Here is a 21,834-nt window from a genome sequence, read left to right as displayed (position 1 = left end):
CATTAAGTTTTTTGGATATGCACATGAACGGATTCTATATAAATCAAACAAATAGTTGTCAAGGTGAAAAATTAGACAAGAGGTTCTGTGCTTTAGGTTCTCTGTAAAACAAAGAAAATATATTATAGAAGATGATTATCTTAGAGAAATATTGAATCATAAGATTGGTGTTCCAGAGAGTTTGCCCAAGGTACACGCTCATTCTTTAATCAAGGAACAATCTGAAATATAACTTACATACCAAAGAATTCATTCACTGTAAATACTATTACTTGAATTTTAGCAAATTATAACAGTTGCCCATCCTTGCCCATAATCTAGTTTTAGAAATTTCCACCAGCAAATAATGGTTTATAATCAACCACGTCCCCACAAAACCTGGTTATCTACTTTCTGTCTCTGGGTTTTGTCTTTTCCAGAAATTTATGTAAATAGAACCATAAAATATGAAGTCTTTTGTGAATGGCTTCCTTCTTTGTGTACTCATTTCTCTCTCTCTCTCTCTCTCTCTCTCTCTCTCTCTCTCTCTCTCTCTCTCTCTCTGTGTGTGTCTGTGTGTGTGTGTACATGTATGAAGTGTGTGCATGTGTGTAAGTGTAAGCCACAGTGCACAAGTGGAGGTCAGAGGAGGACAATCTTGGTCATAGGTTCTCCTTTTCCATCTTGTTTGAGACAGGATCTTTGTTGTTTGCCTGCTGCATATGCCAGGCTAGCTGCACAAAGTCTTCCAGGATTCACCTGTCTCTACCTCGCATTTGCCCTAAAAGTATTGGGATTATGGACTTGTTCTACCATGGCTTGGTTGCATTTTATTATGGTTTTTATAGGGATTCGAATGCAAGGTCCTCATGCTTACACGGCACACACGATCCTTGAACCGTCTCCCCAGTCACCTGAATACTACTTTTAAAGTTCCTGGAATCTTGATAAAGTTGGAGCTATGAGTCAGTTGCAGGGAGGTCTTTTTCCCCTATGATGTTGTGAATCTTTTCATTTGTTTATTGGTCACCTGTGTATCTCATGTGCTTTCCTTATTTTAAAAATATCAGCATATTAATTGTATTCATAGGTTTCATGGTGCTATTTCCATGATTTGACTATGTTTTATTCCTCAAAAATATTTGCTACTGACAATATGGTGAGTAGTTGAAATCACAAAGAAAGGAGAGGGATTTGAGGACAACCCTCATGGAAAAGTCCCCAAGGGAAGTAGGAGATAGAATTTTATCACAGGCTGTATTCTTTTTCCACTCAAATTCTGGAGGAGAGGAAGGTGGTGGCAGACAGTGTATGCAGTAATCAGGTAAAACCAAGGCTTTCAAATATCCTGGAAACCAAAGCCTTTGTGCTAGGCTCTTCCTTAGTATTTTCTGAGAACCCCTCCAGATCTCTGCTTTGAAGAAGAACACACTGGCTCCCTACCCCAGAAGACTGGCCATTGATCCCATCGTTACCGTAGCGTGGTCAAAGTGAGGCTCATAATGCCCTCCGATTCCATAGTTCACCACCTGGAGGTACTCTGCGTAGGGAGGCTGGATGTCAAGGCCTGTGAGGGCAGCAATGCGGTGGTCGAGGGTCACCAGCATTGGGTCAACGGTATCCTTCAGCCAGGCACTAAAACACAGCAAGGATTGGAACAACAGTCATCTGATGCTGGAAATGACCGCATGATGTCTGTGACTGAAGAGATGGTGTGGTGGTTTGAAAGAAAATACCTCCCAAAGGGAGGGGCACTAGAAGGAGGCGTGGCCTTGTTGGAGGAAGTGCGTCACTGTGGGGGTGGGCTTTGAGGTCTGTTTTGCTCAAGTTATGTTCAGTGAGGTACACAGTTCATTTTCTGTTGCCCGTGGGGCAAGATGTAGAGCTCTCAACTCCTCCAACACCATGTCTGTCTGCATGCTTCCATGTCCCACCATGCTAACTGACTAAACCTCTGAAACTGTAATCCTCCACCCCAATTAAATATTTTCCTTTATGAGAGTTGCCATGGTCATGGTGTCTCTTCACGGCAATATAAACCCTGAGACAGATGGATGAATGAATGTATGAATAAACAAATAAATCAAGCCAGTTAGAGGGAAGTAGCCATGAATGTCTAGTCACTTACTCATCCCTCATGTTGAGCCAGTCTAGTGTGCGTGGCCTCCGATTTCGACATTAACATAGCTAACATTCTCTGAGGCGAGAACTGAGCTGAGCCCAGTGAAAGCTCGCAGAACTCGGGACTGTGACTCAGAGCTGAAGATTACAAAACCCTATCCTTAAAACTGCTGTACTATGAAGACATCTCCAACAGAGGAGGCAGAGTACCATGAGAACAGCGGAGACTTAAAGCATTGACTTCTGGGTGTGGTGGTGTGCACCCAGCCCCCAGAAAGGTGGTTTAAGTCCAGGAGTTCAAAAGCAGCCTGGGAAGGGAAAGAGAAGTGGGGGAGGAAGAAACTAAAGTAGTAATGACAGTTCTTCATCTCTGCAAGGTGCTGTCAATACTTAACCTCTAACCTCTCCAAGGACCAGTGTGCCCCTCTATCAATGGGGGCAATTATTACATCTACTTCTATATTTTAGAAATCTGTAGGAGAAACACTCATGGAGATGTTCTGTAAGGTGTGTTGGTGACAGCTATGGTACCCAGGGGAATTTCAACTCTGGGCAAACCAGAACAGGTCAAAGCCCAATTCAGACACTTCCTGAACGTCTTGTTGAGGTTTTTACAATGTAAAAAAAAAAAAAAATAGAATCAGAATTGAGGCCCCTAGAAAAATGAGGCCATGTTCTCTAAGCACAGCCAGTGACACCCTGACAGGTTAATTTGTTCCACATACTTTTATGCTCAGATTATTTATTAAACTACATGCTCCTAGATTTGCAAAGATACCCAGGACAAAATTAGCCACTACTTTCAAAGAAGAAAGGCACAGAGGCTGGAGAGATGGCTCAGTGGTTGGGCAACTCACAACTGTCTGTAACTACCTTCTTCTGGCTTCTGGGTTTAATGTATGCACATGGTGCACACACAGCTAGGCAGATATTCCAGGGCTTAGAGAACTGCTTTTTCAAATGTCCCTGCTGAGGGTGTGGCTGCAGAATGCGCCCCACGGGTGCATGTGTTTAATCACGCAGTCTCCAGATGGTGATGCTGTTTTGTGAGGTTGTAGAACCTGGGGGTGGGTCTTGAGGATCATACCCCAGTCCCCCTTCCATCCCCAGCCTCTATCTCTGCTCCACAGAGATGTAAGAAGGTGAAGAGGTTCCACTCCCCACTCCTGCCACCTTGGAACCACCAGCCACCAAGTCCTTCTTGGCCACGATGAACTGTATCCCCTCCAGCTATCACCAAAACCAACCCTTTTCTTCAGTTGTTTCTTGCTGGGATTTTGCTCACAGCAATATGTAGCATACACAGTCCCTAAATGTACCAGGCAAAATAAATTAAGCGAACCAAAGTTTTTGTCTCTCATGTCCCCTCCCAGAGGACAAGGACATGAGCCTAGAGGTCTAGCCTTTCTCTGGGAAGTTGATGCCCCTTTCTCATGTGGCTGTGATGGACATTCCTCCTCTCACTCTCTCTCCAGCCCTGTACTCACTGCAAATACACGGCTGAGGGTAGGAAAGGAGGGAAGGAATAGGGAGGCTAGGTCTGGGTGCCAACTGGAGCCTGCTCCTGGAGAAGCCAGCAGGTCCAGGGAGTCCATTCCTGCCTGTGGCCTATACATTGCTCGGAAAGCTTTGTCTAGGAGTCAGGAGGTGGAGCAGAATCTGCAGAGTCAAATTACAAATGTGTGTAGGAACACACATTACAGATGTGTGTAGGAACGCACTCTGGGAAGTAGTGCCAGACGCGTGTTTTCCGCTCTGAGGTGGAGTTTTTTCCGAGCCTTTTCCTGGTGACATCTTAGTTATTCTCCAAACAATATAGCATTTTGGTGAAGGCACTGGGGTGGCAGGGTGCAACTGTCTCTCGTAATAGTTTCTCACATGAACTACAGGCTCGCGAGCCATCCCAAGAAAGGTTGCTGCTGACCTAGCAGTCGGCTGTGCCCTCAGCCCCAGGCCGGCTGGGCCTTCCTACCTTTTGCTGATGCGATACTCCACTGGTAACTGCTTTTCCCCCGAAGCCACCACGGATCTCTGGAGCTGGTAGGAAGCACAAGAGAAAGACCAGGTGGTTCTGGTGCAAAGGGATGGCTCATCGTGTCCACAGACGTGCCTCCCTCTAGAGCGTAACCATCACCAGCTCCTTACTCCTTAAAGTGTATTTCGTATGTGGCACAAAAATGCACCACAGAATTCCTTTTGTACCTGTGAGTCTAAGTTGGGGAGGAGCATAGCCATTTCTCATTTTGGCTTGTATCACAGCATCAGTTCTGGAGCTTGCACAGAGTAAACTTAATGTCTCTCAAACTAAACAAACACGTCCAACCACAAAGGTGTGCACTCAGAGGACCCTGCTCCTTCTGAAGAATCCTAAGCAAAGCCCTGCCCTATAGAGCTCACTGTTAAGCTGCAACTGCCAGGCTTACAAAAAAAACCACAGGTTTGAGGTCAGTAATTTAACTGTTTCTATTTTGTGTTGAATTCATCTGTATATAGCATTTATATGCTATCTTTAAAAAAGTATCTCCTTATTGCAAACTCTTAGTTCTAGGGACAGAGAAATGAGCTCTTTTGGCTGTGTCTGCTTCTGTCTCTGGCATCTGAGTCAGCCTCTGCAGGGCAAGGACATCCTGGCAGGGAGAGCCCTTTTCCTTTGCAGATGTAGCAGCCCCCCCCCCCGCCCCTGCCCCCCTGCTGCTAACCCAGGCAGATTTCTTGGAAAAGCCTGTTCTGTTTCCTCAGACTCATTTCCTCATCTATAGGCACATTACAGCAATGGACTCTCAGGAGCTCTTCTTGGCCGGGTACTACTAGATGTATGGTGACCAGTAGTGCTTCTGTCCTCTCCCCCCTCAAACTCGCAGAGATCCTCCTGCCTCTGCCTCCTGAGTGCTGGGATTCAAGGCAAGCGCCACCACTGCCTGGCACCTCTTTCCTTTCTAAAACCATTCACAGAGAGGGGAGAGATGTCATCTTCTGTTATTCTAGGACGAATCAATGTTTTTAAAAATTCTACCCCCATTACAGAATTACTTCGTGCCTAATTCTTTCAAAGTCCTTTCATTATTGTCTACAAACAAATAATTCATTTTTAAAGCAAGGCACTGTGTTACAAAGTCTCTGTTCATAGACTGATGGCGTTGTAATGGCAACCTGGGATGCTATGGATGTACAGAGGAAGGTCTCCAGCCCCTTCTTCTGAGAGGCTCGAAGCCTTCCCAGAATGCCATGCTGCAATCATACAGATTGAAACAAGTCAAGAGTAGAATGTTCCTCACATTCCAGACAGAAAGAACAGAGGGAAGAAGGGAGAAAGGGAAATACATACATAAAGATAGATAGATAGATAGATAGATAGATAGATAGATAGATAGATAGATAGATGATTGATAGATAGATAGATAGATAGATGATAGATAGATAGATAGATGATAGATAGATAGATAGATAGATAGATAGATAGATAGATAGATAGATAGATGAGAGGGAGAGAGAAGGAAGGAGGGAGGAGGAAGGAAGAAGAGAGAGAGAGAAGGAAGGAGGGGGAGAGAGAGAGGCCTGTTTACAGAAAAGACAAGCAGCTGGGTTGTCAAGGGCAAAGGGGGAGAAACAGTGGAAGGATTCAGCCACAGTCAGGCTACAGAGCTGTGTCAGCACTCAAGAGTTTAAACAAGGGATTTAGGAAGTCAGTTCTAACTTTCAAAGATTAGTTCAAGCAGGCAATATGGCACTTGCTTGCTTATAGACTCAACATCCAGGAGGCTGAGATGGAGGATCCCCTGAACCCAGGAATTTGAGGCCAGTTAGGGTAACACAACAAAACCTTTCTCAAAGTATAAAAATAAGGGGTTAGGAGATAGCTCAGTTGGTAAAGGGCCTGTTGTGTAAGCAGGAGGACATGCCTGTGGATCTCCGGCATCCCCATAAGAAGCCAGGTGTGGAGCTGAGTCTGTAATCCCTGTGGGGACAGAGGTGGAGACAGGTGGAGCCTTGTAGCTCATTGGCTAGATTGTGAGTTTACCTGGATTAATGAGCTCCAGGTTCAGTGAGAGGAAGTCTCAAAAAATAAGAAAGGTGGTTGATAAAAAAAATTTTCAAAGCCAGGCTGTGGTGGAGCATGCCTTTAAACCCAGCGCTCAGGAGGCAGAGGCAGGCAGATAACTGTGAATTCGAGACCAGCATGGTCTACAGAGCTAGTTCCAGGAAAACTAGGGCTATTGCACAGAGAAACCATGCCTCCCAAAACAAACAAGCAAAACAAAATGAAAAAAAGAAAATCTTCAAATTCAATTTGTCATCATACAAATGAGTGCACACATCACATACATGAGACAAAATCCAAATGCCCTGGGAGCAATGAGCAAAATTTAGGGTAGGGAGATGGGACACTAACCCACAAAATGTCTAGTGATACCAGCCAATCCATAAATGGCAGAATTAACATAAAAAATGAACTGCTCTACAGCTGATACCAAAAGCTTTGATTCCAGAGAAGGGCTGCTTTAGTCATGTGGCCCTGTAAAGCAGGCTGGGGCTGTGGTCTGTGCTGGGGTCCACGGGAGGTACACGGTTTCCCCTGAGGCCTTGAGTAGGATGGGAGGGGGCGGATAGAGAGGGAGGTGATGGGAGAGGAGGCTTCCTCAGAGGAATGGTGCAAAGGAGGCAGACAGCCCTCCCACAAGCTCTCAGCTTATTCCTGAAATAGTCACAGGCCAGACAGGCGTGAACAAGACCACTGAGCGGTTGCAAAAGGGGTGTGGCAAGGTCTAGATGACCTTGAAGTGAAGGATTCGGTGAGCATCTCTGGATGGGTCACCTGCCCCGTCACCATGGCAACAGAGCTGTTCTAAGGACCTGATGCAGCTTGCGGCTCCCTGCTGCTTCTGGTCAGGTTGCCTCATAGCACACCTGATCACAGCACTTCCCCTTACACCAGTGTTCTCTGCCTTCCCAACGCTGCGACCCTTTAGTACAGTTCCTCACGTTGTGGTGACCCCAACCATAAAATTATTTTCGTTGTTACTTCATAACTATAATTTTGCTACTGTTTTCAACCATAATGTAAACAACTGTGTTTTCTGGTGGTCTTAGGAAACCTCTGTGAAAAGGTCATTTGACCTTCAAGGGGTCAAGATTCACAGCTGAGAAACACTGCCTTACCTGGAGGAAAACTTCCTCACCTCTGTTAAAGCAGAAGGGGTCTGGGCAGGCTGTGTTCTGGTGATGAATTACTAAATGTCTCATTGGATGGGTAGCACACATGGCGTCTGGTTAAAAATAAGTAATTCTGCACCAAATAATTGTGCCTTACGGAAGTGTGACTGCCTTTTCCCGATATTTGCCACAATCCCTAGCCAGGGCAATGACACATTCCTCCCGGCTGGCACCAGCTTGGCACAGTCACTTGCTGAGCCTTCCTTCCCTATGAAGGATTAGACAGGGGCCATCCTGGCATTCACTGTGTAGATTAGATTGTCTTCCAACTCACAGAAATCTGTCTGTCTCTGCCTTTGCAGAGTCGTGTCTGGAAGTGATGTGGTATTTACAAACAGAAGCTTTAAATCCAGCTCATGTTTGCCATTTCTGTCTTACTCCCTCTTCCATGAGGCTGGTAAATCCCCAATGGTGGCTACTCTGCCAGGCTGGGTTCCAATCTGGCTTGGAGACCAGCTACAGCATACGGTCAGCCAATCCCACACAAACATGTGATGTGGTAAACCATCGCTGTCTCCAAGGCTCAGGGGTCGCTGACTACGAAGCGTAACTCAGCCTGAGCTTATTAAAAGACAGAACAGCAAAGTGACAGTCCCGATTCTAGCTACATGTTTACTTTTATCAAACAAGTTCTCCTTTCTGGGCCTCAGTTTCCCCTTTAACAGAGTCATGAAGTTGAATCAGCTCATCGACATCTGCTCTGTAAATGTGTACTAGTATTTCACTCCTCGTCCCTGTCAAGAAAAAGTTGTCACTGAGGAAAACCTCATTTATGTTTTCCGAGATCCCTTTGATTGATATATAATGATACCACCCAGGTATCAAGTACACTACTGACTGGATATTGACAACTGTGTATAGCTACATATCCTATGTCTCTTAAAGCCGTTGGCACGGAATCCTTTCCCACTAGAGACAAGTACAGCCATGATTTTTCCCGCTGCTGACTGGCCTTACAGAATGGTTGGCCTTTTGAACTCCTGGCCTAAGAAAGAGTCTTGCCAGGCCAGATATCTGTTCTCCAGGCATGTGGAGATACAAAGGGTATTTGAGGATGCTCACCCAGGGTTCAGCAAGCTCTCGGATTTTCTGAGCTTCCGCATCACTAACAAAGTCATGGTAGAGAACCACAAAGGGCCGCAGGTGAATGACCTCCTTGCGGGCGGGCTGGAGCAGCAGGTAGGGGCTGGAATTGGTCTCGTAGGAGCAGTAGAGGCTGGGGATTTGGTAGTGTGTGGGCTGGAAGGAAAGAGTAGAGTCGATGTAAAAAAAAGAAAGGTCAAGACTTCTGGGAGCCACGGCACAAAAACTGGAATTGGGGGGGGGGTAACAGAAGATTGAGTCCCTTGGGTGTTGTTTGGTAAGTTGTATTGCCTTTAAGGCATCAGTTTTCCCCTCAAATTATCCCAACTCCAGCCAATCAGCCCCTTTCCCTTTCTCTGAGGGATCCCACCTGGGAGCCCAGGGTCTGGCATAGCTCCTCGTACGTGTCTCTGGTTTGCAGGTGAGGCACGTTGGGTCTCTGAATGACAACTTCAGTTGCCTCCTGATGAGTGCTCTCTGCCAAGAGTCTTTCGTATTTCAACACGTTCCTGGCCATCCTCTTATTATCGGGATCTGGGGGAGAGCCAAACAGGAAATCACACAGATGAACAAATCTGGCCCAGGAAGAATGCTTGAGAGCTCCTGCTGCGGGGTGTGCTGGCAAGTCTCTAACCACGGCTGTCAGGAGGCAGAGGCTGGAGAGCTCTGTGAGTTCCAGGTCAGCAAGGGGCTACAGTGTGAAGAAAGAAAAGGGAGGGAGGGAGAGAGGGAGGGAGGGACGGAGGGTGGGAGGGATGGAGGGAGGGAGGGAGAGGGAAAGGAGAAGGAAGGGAGGGAGGGAGGGAGGGAGGGAGGGAGGGAGAGAGGGAGGGAGGGAGGGAAAAAATAAGGCAAGCAAGCCTTCTTGGAACGACTTAAATAACATCCCATGTCAGTGTCTGTCCCCTGAAAGAGCATCTGGCATTAAAAGCTGACTGGTCTGTGTCTGCTGGACCTGAGGGATGGCTGCTCTCATGCTTAGACAGGGGACCATGATGGTCACTTCTATGTTAGAAAAGAAGTTTCACCCATCCATCCAACCACTCAATTACCAGTTCACTAATAAATGTTTAAAACTGTGTTCTATTCCAGATACTGTGCTAGGCTCACCTCCTGGAGCGCAGCATCCAGTAACTACTTGAAAGAGAACATGGCAAGCAAGAGCAGTGGAAGGAAGCTCAGTCATCACCTAGAGTACAGGCCTATATATATATTGTGTGTGCTCACAGAATGGGGGGTGTTACATGTATATGAGCATATGTGTGTATGTGGCGGAGGGTGAGCCCTTGTGTGTGCTTTTGGAGGCCAGAGAGAGAGAATGTTGGGTGTCTTCCTCAGCTGGTGTCCACCTTATTCCCTTGAGACATGGTCTCTCACTGACCCTGGAGTTACTTGGGTTTCTTCTGTCTCTGTCCCTTTCCAAGCCCAGCTCTGGTGTTACAGGCAGGGTGTATGTGGCGGTGGAGGGGTTGGTGTGGGTCATGCCCAGCTTTTACACGGCTGCCTAGGATCCAAACTCAGGAACAAACACTTGTGCAGCAAATGCTCTTACCAGGGCCATCTCCCCAGCTCCCTGTCTTTGGAGAACTGGAAGCATATCCATTCTCAGCTCCACTAGATCTCTGGGAATGATCCTCAGAATTCCTCCAGGGGCTGAAGAATGGCTCAGTTAAGAGTGCTTTCTACTCTTTCAGAGGACCACAGATCAGTACCCATCGCCCACATCAGGCAGCTCACAACCACCTGTAACTCCAGTTCCAGGGCAGCTGACACCCTCTTCTGGACGCCTCTGGCACACACATGTGCACACACATGTGCACACACACGTGCACACACACACTCACACACACACATGCACGCATGCACAACACACACACGCCCGCACGCACACAAGCACATGCACACATACACACACGCATACACACACATGCGCACACACATATGCACACACATGCATGCACACACACACACACATGGAAGGATGCACATGCATTAGAGGCTTGACACTATTGTCAAGAATCATCCTCCATTGCTCTTCCACCTTATTCACTGAGGCAGGGTCTTCAACTGAACCCAGAGCTACTGGATTTATATAGTTTTGCTAGTAACCTTGTTCTGGAGACCTCTTGTTTCCCTGCTGCCTCTGAAGGCTGGAATTACAAGTCTGCCATCACACACACCCAGCATCTTATGTGGGTTTTAGTCAGTCCAAACTCTGATCCTTACACTTGCAAGCTAAGTGCTTCAATAAGAGTCACCACCCCAGCCGCTTAACTTCTTTATACTACTAATTACTCTTGTGTTTCCAGGTCACGGAGTGACTTCCATATCCTGTTCTTTGTCAAGGTATCAGAAAGAAAAAAGCTCTCTCAGTGGATGATTCCAGGATCCCTTTAGAGCCCCCAAACCCACAGATGCTCAGATCCTGTTTATAAAATAGTATAGTGTTTGCAGAAAGCTTATGCACACCACCAACATACTTTAAATCATCTCTATTTATAATACCTAGCATAATGTAAATGCTATATTATACACAAGTAAGGAGATCATTGTTACACTGCACTGCTTAGGGAACAATAATGACAGAAAAGTCTATTGTTTTTGACCAGACACAGTATTTTTTATACAAAGTTTATTAAATTCATGGATACAGAACCCAGAAATGGAGGGCCGAACACACTAGGTGGAATCATTTAAAAGTTACAAATAATTGCAGTTTAAAAGTACTCCACAGAGGCTCGTGCATGTGAGTTCAGTTACTAGCACCCACATGGTGGCTCACAACCATCTGTAACTCCAGTTCCAGAGGACCTGACACCTTCTTCTGGTCTCCATGAGCACCAAGCACACACACGGTGCATGGTCAAACATGCAGGCAAAACACTGACACACATGAAATAAAATAAAAATCTAAAAAGAAGCCCTTAAACATGTGGTGATAATAGTGACTTTACATCTTATTGGAGTAGCTAATGCTTAAAGGAAAATCTAGAAATTTTATGCAGAAATCTTGAAGCTGAGCTTCTCAGCATCTTCTCCTTTTGCTGTTGATATAAAGCATTCCCTGAAGGGGCTGAAGCTGGACTGGGCAGGATGCCTGCATAGCCAAGTGAGCTCTGGCTTTAGGGGAAGAACTGATAGCTCTCAGTAAACAGCCGAAGAAGTGAACAGCCCTCTGATTCACTCCCTTCTCACAGACACAGTGCACATTGACTTTATTCATTCCTGGGTTTCCTTCCAAAACCTGGGTCTCCAAACCGCCTCTGAAGAACCTGGCTCTAAACTTGTTCCCGTCAAGAGAACAAGTTGGGAAGGGGCAGGTTGACATCTTCTAAGCATTTTTCCAACTAACTCATGAATTTCTCCCTTTCAACGATCTGTTTATAAATAAAACGAGATTAGAATAATAAAAAAGAACGGCTGGGGCCTGGGAGGTTGCTCACAGCGTGCTTGCAGTAAAAGCAAGGGAGCCTGAGTTCAGGGACCCAGCGCCCACATGGCCACCCACTTGTACTTGAAATCCCAGCTTTGGGGGTGAAGACAGATTGTGGTAGCTTGGGAGGTTGCTAGCCAGACAGCTTAGACAAAGCCGTGAACTTCAGGTTCAAAGACCATTTTCAAAAATAAGGTAGAGGAACTGCAGGGATGGCTCAGTGGTTAAGAGCCTTGATTTTCCTCCTAGAGAATCTGGGTTCGATTCTACCCATACAGCAACTCACAACTGTCTGTAATTCTAGTTCCAGAGAATCTGATGTCTTCTGACTTTCTCAGGAATCAGGCATGCAAGTGGTTCACATACAGACAGACAAAATACTCCTACATATAAAAATACTCATAAAGCAAAAATAAAATTAAATTTAAAAAAGAGACATCAATAAAGGAAGACACCCAGTGTCCTCCTCTGGTCTCTGCATGCATGAACATAGGCATGTGCACTGGCACACACACACATACACACACACGTGCACACACACTCACACACACAAACACACATGCGTGCACACACTCACACAAACACACACATCCGTGCACACACTCACACAAACACACATGTGTGCACACACTCACACAATACACACATGTGTGCACACACAGTGCACACTCACACACATACATGAGTGCACACACGTGCACACACACCCACACACATACACACACACAAACTATACTTCACTTGCACGAATAATTAAAGGTCGGGCAGAAGTGAGATGGGTAATGTATGCCTTAGTGTCACTTACTGTAGAGAAGGAACTCTCGGGAGAGGTTGAGGGCACATGAAACATTTCCTGCCTTATTAAAAAAGAAAAGAAAGAAAATGTCAACTGAAATAAAGATAGTTTCTCTAATCTAATCACTGACTAGTTTTAAAAACTATAAAATATTCTTACTGCAGTAGATAATAAGGTTCACTGAAATAGACAATGGGCTAGAAATGCAGAGGTTTTGCTGTTGTTTTTGCAGCCCTGTTACAAATCAAATCTCCGTATTAACCAATATGTTATTACCACTCTCACCAGCAAAGGGAGAAGGAAAACTCAGGGTGAGTGTGACTGGGTTGCTGCATAGCTTGGTGGTGAATTGCTTGTTGAGTATGTGCCTGAATTTAATCCACAGTACCACCAAAAGGAAAAAAGAATGGGGAGAAGAGGGGAAGGAGGGGAGGAAGGGGACAGTAGAGGAAGGAGGGGGAGAAGGAAGAAAAGGAGGAAGAGAAGTAGAAGGAGGAGGAAGCAGAGGAGGGGAAGGAGGAAGAGGAAGAAGAGGAAAAAGAGGAGCAGCTGAGAAATTCTAGCAAAACACAGTTTATTCTTATTCTCCAGGATTAGTGCTTCCCAGAGTCTAGACAGTGGGAGGAAAGCAAAAGAAAAACTAAAATGAATATGGCCAGATGTGTAGGAACTAGCTGTCTCTAGCCATGCAGCCTCATCATGGTCGAGGTGCCTAAGTCTAAGGAAGCAAATCCCACATAGGAAGACTGCATTCTGCTGCAGAAAACTGACCAGTTGACAGGAATATACAGAAATGGAATTCCTTAAACTTTTAGCATGCCAAAATGTCATTCTAATGATAAAAGCAATAATAATCACATTGTAAAATATATGAGATTTAAAAAAAAAATCACACCACTGAAACACAACCACTTCAAGTACTTTCAAGGCTGTACAATTGGTGAGAAATGAGGTTAGTCATACAGAAATATGGAAGCTGCCATATTTAGGGCAGGGATGTCCATGTGTGACACAGCAGGCAGCAGATCAACAGTACCCAGGGAAGATGGGAGCTGCAGGAGGCCTCAGGTTGGAACAAAGGAATGAAGATGTCAACTCTGCAGCCAATGACCACGTCACAGCTGGATTCAGTGTCAGGTGGGAGAGGATAATCAAACTCCTCCCTTCGTGGCAACCTCATGGTATGTTACCAGCGATGAGCCACAAGTCAGTGAGAGTGCAGGGTGTTCTCCATTGACTGGGTCCCATCAAACACCTATGTGCTGCTGCTATAATAAGTAAGTGAGAGATGAAGACAGCAAAGTGGTCCATGCGTTGGTTAGCACTCTAGACTTAGATTCAGACATGGATTCTAAGCCCACCTCTATGAGCTCCCTGATACTTTAAGAATTTTTTAGGAGCTTGATTTACTTACATTAAATCTATAATGATAATAAAATAGTGGCCCTACATTTGGTACCCCCGGGAAGATGAAACAAACCAGAAAGTGATGTAGAACATTGTACTGCTTGTGGTAAAAATGAGTTTCATCACCCCGCTACCTGGAAACAGGCAAAAGCCAGGTAATCCAGGGCGTCATCCAGACTGGCCTCATCTTCCGTCTTCCACTGTCCGTAAGATGTTCGGAAAAGGCTGACAGCTTCCTCCAGCCACGGAATGGCATGGTAGTAGTCCCCCATGTCATAGGCCACCTGCAGGGACACAGCCACCACAGCCTTAGTCCACAGTCAGAAAATAAATCATCTGATTATTCACAGGATGAGGCCTCTGGACCCCCACAAGCCTAGCTTTACTTTCTAATTAATTTTATTCCGTTTAATATCTGTTATCTAGTAATAGTATATGACATTGTACTTATGGAGAGAAAATGGGGTTCTTGCAGTTAAGAAATTTATATCTAGGAGACAAACAGATGAACTCAAGTATGTGCATTGTGGGACAGAATGGTGCCAGCGCTTTAAGGACAATACCTAATGTACTGTGGAGGCATAGAGAAAGAAGGGGCTTGGGGTCTCAGCAGAGTTACAGAGTAGCACCTTAGACAGACCTTTCTCAAAGAAGGAAAAGGAGCCCAGTGAGCAGAGGTTGTGAGGAAGTGCCTTTTAAAGATGAGATAACAGCAAAATCTTCTGTTTACATAATTCACTGGGGGCTAGCATGAACGGTGGTCTAGAATGTGTTCTTAGAAGGATATCATTGAAAGCTCTGTGAGGAATCAAATTCATGTAATTGATTCAATATTTTCTGGTCACTGAGCATGTGGGCTTCCTCTCCTGAGAGCACTGAAATCCATGGAGGCTATAAACACACCAATCACCACAACACAGCACAGCCGCCACTGTAACTAGGGCGGACATTGGGAATGCTGGAGTGCAGCGCAAGATGGCAGCCTGTACCAGACCTAGCTCCTGTCTCCTTACCAGCGTACAGCTAAGTAGAACATCAGACCTTTGGGGAGAATTTCCTGGAAGTCAATACTGAAGCAACATGGAATTATAAGGTCACTGAGTTGGAACAACTCTTACAAAATGATCTCACTGAGGTGTGACTGCCAATCAGGGCAGGACCTAGAGTTGCCGCCAATGTGCAGGCCAAACAATAGAGCGGTTCCCTTCTCAAGTCTGCCTTTAGCCTGGGGTGTTGTTTTGTTGGTTCTTTACACATTTCTTATTTGTACAAAAGGTTAAACTGAATAATAACAATATTAACAACAGTAACCTAACTTTTTCCCTGTCAAATTAACTGTGAGTGTTGTGTGAATATGTACATGTGTTTGCTGTATGTATGCATGTGTATGCATGGCATATGTATTCATATGTGTGTGGTATATTATGTGGTATATAGTGTGTATATGTGGTATATAGTGTGTATATGTGGCATATGAGTGTATGTGGTATATGTGTATATGGGTGTATGTATGAAATGTGCATGTGGTGTGTGATATTTATATATGTGGGGACAGTGTATATGGTATGTGTGTATGTAGTATGTATGTGTATGTAATATGTATGTGTAGTATGTGTGGTATATTTGTGTGTATATGTATGTGTATAGTATGTATATGTGTATTTGTGATGTATGTGGTATATATGTATATAGATGTGTGTGGTATATACGTGTATTGTGTTATGTATGTATGTGTTGTATGTAATGTGTGTGTAATATGTATATGTGCATGTGTAGTATGTGTGGTATTTTTGTGTGTATATGTGGTATGTGTGTAGTATGTATATGTGTATTTGATGATGTGTGTGGTATATATGCATATATATGTGTGTGGTATATACGTGTATGTGTGTAGTATGTATGTGTGTGGTATGTATGTTTGTGGTATAATGTATGTGTATGTATGTGATGCTGCAGATTAAACCCAGAGTTCCATGTGTGCTAGGGAGCTACATCCCAGTCCTAATCATTTTGCTGATATTTTCACGGGGATTTTCAAGTTCTAGAATATTGTAGATTGACACAACTGGAATTCTTTCAAACATTTCAAAATGTCTAGTAAGTTAAATATTCAGAAATTTTAAACAAAATACAAAAAGCATGAGGTTACATGTTTTCAAAGAAAAAAATTTAAATGCCAGGTGGCAGAAACAAAAACCTAGCTGAAAATTTAAGCAGTGAGCACATTAGCAGATGCTTATGCCATGTAGGATGTGGGAGGCTGAGGCCAGCCTGGGCTACAGAGTGAGACAAAAAGGAAAATGAACAATAAAAATAAGTAGCCCAGGACACAATAAGAATGCTAATAGCAGCTTCCTCATGGCAGCTCAGACAGGAAGCAGTCTGAGTATATACCAACAGGAGCCTAAATAAACAGTTTACAATTTATCCACACCATAGATCAACGAAAATGAACTACAGGCTGGAGAGACGGCTCAGCAGTTAAGAACACAGGCTTCTCTTGAAGAGGACCTGGGTTGAGCTCCCATTTCTCATATGGAGGCTCACAACCATCTGTAACTCCAGTTCCAGGGATCTGATGCCCTCTTCTGACCTAGGAAGGCACCTGGCATGCACGTGGTGCACAGACATGCATGTGACCAAGACACTTATACACACAAAATAAAGTAAATAAATCCTTTTAAATGAACTACTAATACACACAACAACATCCCAAAGCGTAGGCTGCGGAGTGAAGAACCCAACCTCAGAAGCTCAGTTTCTGCTTGGTGGAGGACACTGGTGACCCGGAGAGCAGTAAGGTATAGGAATGAGAGGGAATACACAAAGACGGCTGAGACACAGCTAACCCGGAAGAAGGTAGACCTCAGCAGTTGGTCCTCTTTGCATGTCACCTTGCCTATGTGGAAGCAGTCATCCGCTGTGAGGGAGAAGAGTTGCCTGGGACTGTAGAGGTCAGTGATGGAGGAGCCCGTGACCCTCTGGAAGACACCCTGGGCCAGGCCCTTCACGTTGAGCATGTACACATCCTGCAGGCGCATCAGGGCTCTCGCTGCTCCCTCAAGGTCCTCAAAAGCGGGAAGGTCTTTCTCCACCTTCTCATAACCATCCTTCAGGGCTGTAAAAGTAGTAGACTGTATCCCAGCCTCCAAACACAGTAAAGTAGTAAGACTGCATCCCAGCCTCCAAACACAGTAAAGTAGTAAGACTGAATCCTAGCCTCTAAACACAGTAAAGTAGTAAGACTGTATCCCAGCCTCCAAATTACTTAAAAGTTTGAAGTAGAAACTACTAGAAGGCCACAACTTTCTACACATACATACATACATACATACATATATACACATACATAACTGGGTAGATACACACTTCTTTACTTGACTGCAGTGGAGGTCAAGTGAGATAACAGATGTGAAGACATTTTCCAATCTAAAATCATGAAGTTAAACGCAAGGGGACCAACTTTATAGACTTTAAAGGGTTTAAGAACACAAATAATCCTCATTGTAACTCAGCAGAATCTCTCTCCTTGCGCTGAGCCAGGAGCTAGAAGCTTCTCCGTACTTTGCAACTCTCCTCACACTTAGCAACCTCCTCATTACCTCGGATGTTCTCAGCAGCCTCCAGACTGTGCACCACGTTCCTCCAGTCAGACTGCAGACGTTTGATGAGAGCAAAGGCAAGCAGAGGGTTCACTACGGGGACTGTCGCGTCCTCGTGCAAAGAAAGCACCTTGTCGTAAAATCTGAAAGAAACGATAAAGAATTATCTCACCTCTAGACCCAACCGTTACATCCCAGGAAGGCTGGCATGGGAACAGCTGAAATTAAGAGCTGGGTACAGCTGTACCTGCCTGTAGTCCTCATTTCATTAGGCATGGGGAGGTGGTGGTGTGGAAATGGAAATCCTGAACCTCTTGCAACCCATGTAAATGGTTCAACTAAAAAATTCAGGCAAGCATAAAAGACGTGAAAGCTATAAATACATAAAAGTGGGTCCATTCATTTATTCACTGGCTGAGTCCGTGTAGACCATTTAGTGACAATATATCTGGCACTATGCTAAATAGGTACCTGTGTATGTAGGGATACACACGTAAGACACAGTCCAGTTCAAAGAGTTTACAGGAACAAAGTTCTCTTCTTCCTTTATTGTCCTATGCCCAATACTTAGTGTCTGGAAGGGACACAAAAGCATGAAACAAATAACAGTCAATGTGATTACACTAAGAGAGCCTTGAACACACAAAGCTGTGATGTCAGAGGTGAGGGGTAGGTTCCTGGAAGAAGCACCTGATCAGCTTCTTGAAAGGTGTTTAAATATTTTGATGACTATTGGATCCTTACAATGTACTTGCTCCGAAGCTTCCAGAAAGTCCAACGTTCAGCACAAACTAAGGAACAAGAATCTGGGCCTGGGCGACCCAAGCAAGACACAGAAGCCTGTCAAGTCCCATGGTGTCTCCTATCCCAAAGATGGGGCTGCTCGTGAGCTGGCTCTCTGGGGTTCCAAATCCAAACCAGCCTCCGAGGTGCTGGGATAGTTTTACTGCCCGTTCTTTCCCGCTTGGGCTCCATATGGAACCACTTACCGAACTGCTAGACAGAAAGAAGTGTACAAGTGTGAGTCCGAGCCAAGTCCAGCCTGAAAAGTAGAGTCCAGGAGCAATTGAGGCTGAGCACAGAGTGATTTTTACAAGATAGTTGGACACAGAGGAGCTGGGAGCCGGCCTAAGACTTATTCTGACCCAGCCACCAACCAACTCTGTCCTGGGAGGTGACAAAGCTGCTCTAGTCTTTCCACTTCACATCTGCCATTCCTTCCCATCACCTTTTCCACTGTGGAATAAACAGACTCCCTGTTAGGGTCTATAGACTGCCCGTTAGGACAAATGTTTAATAGGCACCCAACTAACAGTGGCCCAAAGGGAAAGAAGTGTGGCACAGGGGTGACTATTATTCCACGTTAATCATCTTATCAAAGCTCTATCTACACCTTGTCTTCCTTGCATCCACGTCACATTCTGGTTTGTTTTAGACCAGGGTTTGCTCTTTACTGCAGCACATCAAGCAATGCAGTGGTCAAATATGACTTTTCCCTCCTTCCACACAGGAAAGAAAGGAAAAAAAAGCTATAGACTGATATCTGAGGCTGGCTAGGAATGCAAAACTTGGCTGTATGCCCAGCCTCTGAGCAAACAGCTCCTTTTCAGAGACTGAGTTACGGGACGCTGACGGCAAACCTCAGACTTTCCCAAATGGCTTTTTGCTTTAACAAATGCTGCTGAGAGTGGAAAATCAGATTCCTTCCTTCAAGGATCTGCACATAAAATTTGCAACCCAATCCCTGCAATAAGCATCCTGGTAGGCTATTCAACCGCAATACATGGACTCTATCAATTCCATGTTTCTTATTTGAGATTGAGAAATGGCTTTGTCATCATTCTTCTGAGACACTCTGAATGCTTCATTCTGAGCCCAGAAATAATTCCACTCTTTGTAGGTTTAAATGGTAGGAACACGAATATGCTGGAGATGGGCTACACACATGCCGACTGTGAGCCCTGCTAGTACAGTGGCGGGGACCCTAACCAGCACACTTTCCTTGCTCATTTCCTGATTTGGAAATGCAAAAACATATAAGCCTTAGAAGTAACATTTCAACTTATATAAAATCATCATCTTGAGACTATAGAAAAATGAGCTGAAACTGCCTGAATTCTCATTTTTAAAAGCAAACATTTTGCTGGGCTTTAGAGCAAGACTTGGACAGAATCATAGCCTCTAATACATCAAATTGAGTTTGACAAAATTAAACATTCATAATCATCTGAGAAAAGAAAGAGTTTTTAAAATTCTTTTTTAATCTTTTAGAATGTCAGTTAGTGGGTAAGGCTGACAGGATAGCAGTTTCAAAAGCATTATTTGAGACCGGGACTCATTGTAGTCTAGCCTGGCCTCAAATTCACAGTAGTCTTCCTGCCTTAGTCTCCCCAGGGGTGGGATTACACTTATCTCATTTGGTTGTTTATTTTGTTTTTCTGAGACAGGGTTTCTCTGTGCACCTTGGCTGTTCTGGAACTTGACCTGTAGACCAGGCTGGCCTAGAACTGACAGTGATCCTCCTGCCTCTGCCTCCTGAGTGCTGGGATTAAAGGCATGCACCACCATCGCCTGCTGATCAGCCAGTCTTAAATAGACATAAAAGTTAACAGTTGTCCAGCAATCTTCTATATGCTAAGCACAATGATAAATAACTTCACCTCGAACTCAATCATTCCAAGAAACATGTGGGAATGTGCTATTTTTTAAAAATCATCATTGTACATAGATCAGGAAACTAAAGCTTAACCATGTAATAAGGATAGAGTCGAGAATTCAGACAGAGGTCTGTTGAGTTCCTGCATCTAGACTCCGAACCATTCTTTACACCAGCCCCTGACAGAGTGATTGTGGGCTCTGTTTGGGGCCTGACATATCAGAGGATGTGAGTGTAGGTGGGCATCAGAACGTAACAGAATGGACACTGGGAATTAAAACAAGCTCCTTCATTGTAGACAGGTCTCTTTTGTTAGCTTTTCGTAAGTTTGTGTCATGTTTCTAGAGTTTTTTTTTTTCTTAGTGTAAGAATGTGACCAACCAACTTGGATGACGCCACCCAGACAAATGCTTGTTCACACACAAGTCATCAGTACCACCAAGGGCTATTTGAAGTGCAGACTACAGGACTAAGCCAACTCTTATGAAACTGACCGTCCTTAATGACCATTTCTTATAAACATCAGTACAAGTGGAGCAGGGAGAGTTCGGGTGTTGGCATGGGGGAGAATTTGAAGTTTAAAGCTACAGCTAGAAATCATATGGTCTGCCTGCGTTCTGTCTAGACAAGCTGTAAGGCCGACTGGATTCGTGTGGAAACCACGCTCCTCACAGTCTGGGGGCTTCCCAGTGTCTGAAGCAGAGAAAGCACACAGCATGTGACATCATATACAAACATTCCTTTTTGTCTTTGACACTGATTAGCGTCCTATGTCCCACTTTTTTGTTGGTATAGTTAATCTTTTGTTTGTTTTTGAGATTTGGGTTTCTCTGTGTAGCCTTGGCTGTCCTGAAACTTGCTCTATAGCCCAGGCTGGCCTCCAAACCACAGTGATCCACCTGCCTCTACCTCCTGAGTGTGGGATTAAAGGCGTGTGCCACACAGCCCAACGTGTCCCACGTCTTACACAGTGTACATCCTAATGTTTGGCACTACTTTACTGACTGAATAGAAAATAACATTAGCTGTGTTCTGTGCACGCTACCCTCAGTATTACCTAGCCTGAAACGGCTTTTCGCCATGTTGGAGTCAGATTATTGTCACACACATATAACCTCTTAGCTCCAATTTACATTCAGAGACCTTTTACCTGTGGGAAGAGAAAGAAGAGACAAAATGGTCACCTCACCGTCCTACTGTGTCTGTGGTAAGGTGACAGGAAGCCTGGGGTCACTCACAACAGCATTTGTGAGATTCAGCTGGATTCCATGATCACCAAGCTACCCTTTTCCACAGTGTACCAACTTGGACATGTTGGGGGGGGGCCCGGTTTGTGTGTGTGTGTGTGTGTGTGTGTGAGAGAGAGAGAGAGAGAGAGAGAGAGAGAGACAGAGACAGAGAGAGAGAGAGAGACAGAGAGAGAAACAGAGAGACAGAGAGAGAGGATAGATAGAGAGAGAGGAGAGAGAGAGAGACAGAGACAGAGAGAGACAGAGAGAGAAACAGAGAGACAGAGAGAGAGGATAGATAGAGAGAGGAGAGGAGA

General features: G+C 44.8%; 1 protein-coding gene across 2 annotated transcripts in view; it reads right to left on the bottom strand.

The window, feature by feature from the left end:
- P4ha3 (prolyl 4-hydroxylase subunit alpha 3) overlaps positions 1–21,834 on the bottom strand; it is a 28,378-nt gene that overhangs the window by 5,407 nt on the left and 1,137 nt on the right. Inside the window, exons 2-9 of one of the 2 annotated variants that reach the window (XM_050154419.1) lie at positions 17,633–17,775; positions 16,880–17,148; positions 14,165–14,314; positions 12,633–12,684; positions 8,765–8,928; positions 8,374–8,550; positions 4,073–4,137; positions 1,455–1,614 (exon numbers count right to left, since the gene is read on the bottom strand). In XM_050154419.1, coding sequence (XP_050010376.1) covers positions 1,455–1,614; positions 4,073–4,137; positions 8,374–8,550; positions 8,765–8,928; positions 12,633–12,684; positions 14,165–14,314; positions 16,880–17,148; positions 17,633–17,775 — 1,180 coding nt within the window. The remainder of the gene's footprint in view (positions 1–1,454; positions 1,615–4,072; positions 4,138–8,373; positions 8,551–8,764; positions 8,929–12,632; positions 12,685–14,164; positions 14,315–16,879; positions 17,149–17,632; positions 17,776–21,834) is intronic. The other variant, XM_050154420.1, reaches the window with a different exon arrangement.

The sequence above is a fragment of the Alexandromys fortis genome, unplaced genomic scaffold, assembly GCF_014885135.2.
Source record: "Alexandromys fortis isolate MF-2015 unplaced genomic scaffold, M_Fortis_MF-2015_v1.1 scaffold_77, whole genome shotgun sequence".
In the NCBI taxonomy this organism is placed as follows: Eukaryota; Metazoa; Chordata; class Mammalia; order Rodentia; family Cricetidae; genus Alexandromys; species Alexandromys fortis.
The sequence above is the reverse complement of the archived record's forward strand: the minus strand, read 5'-3'. Positions and strand labels throughout refer to the sequence as shown.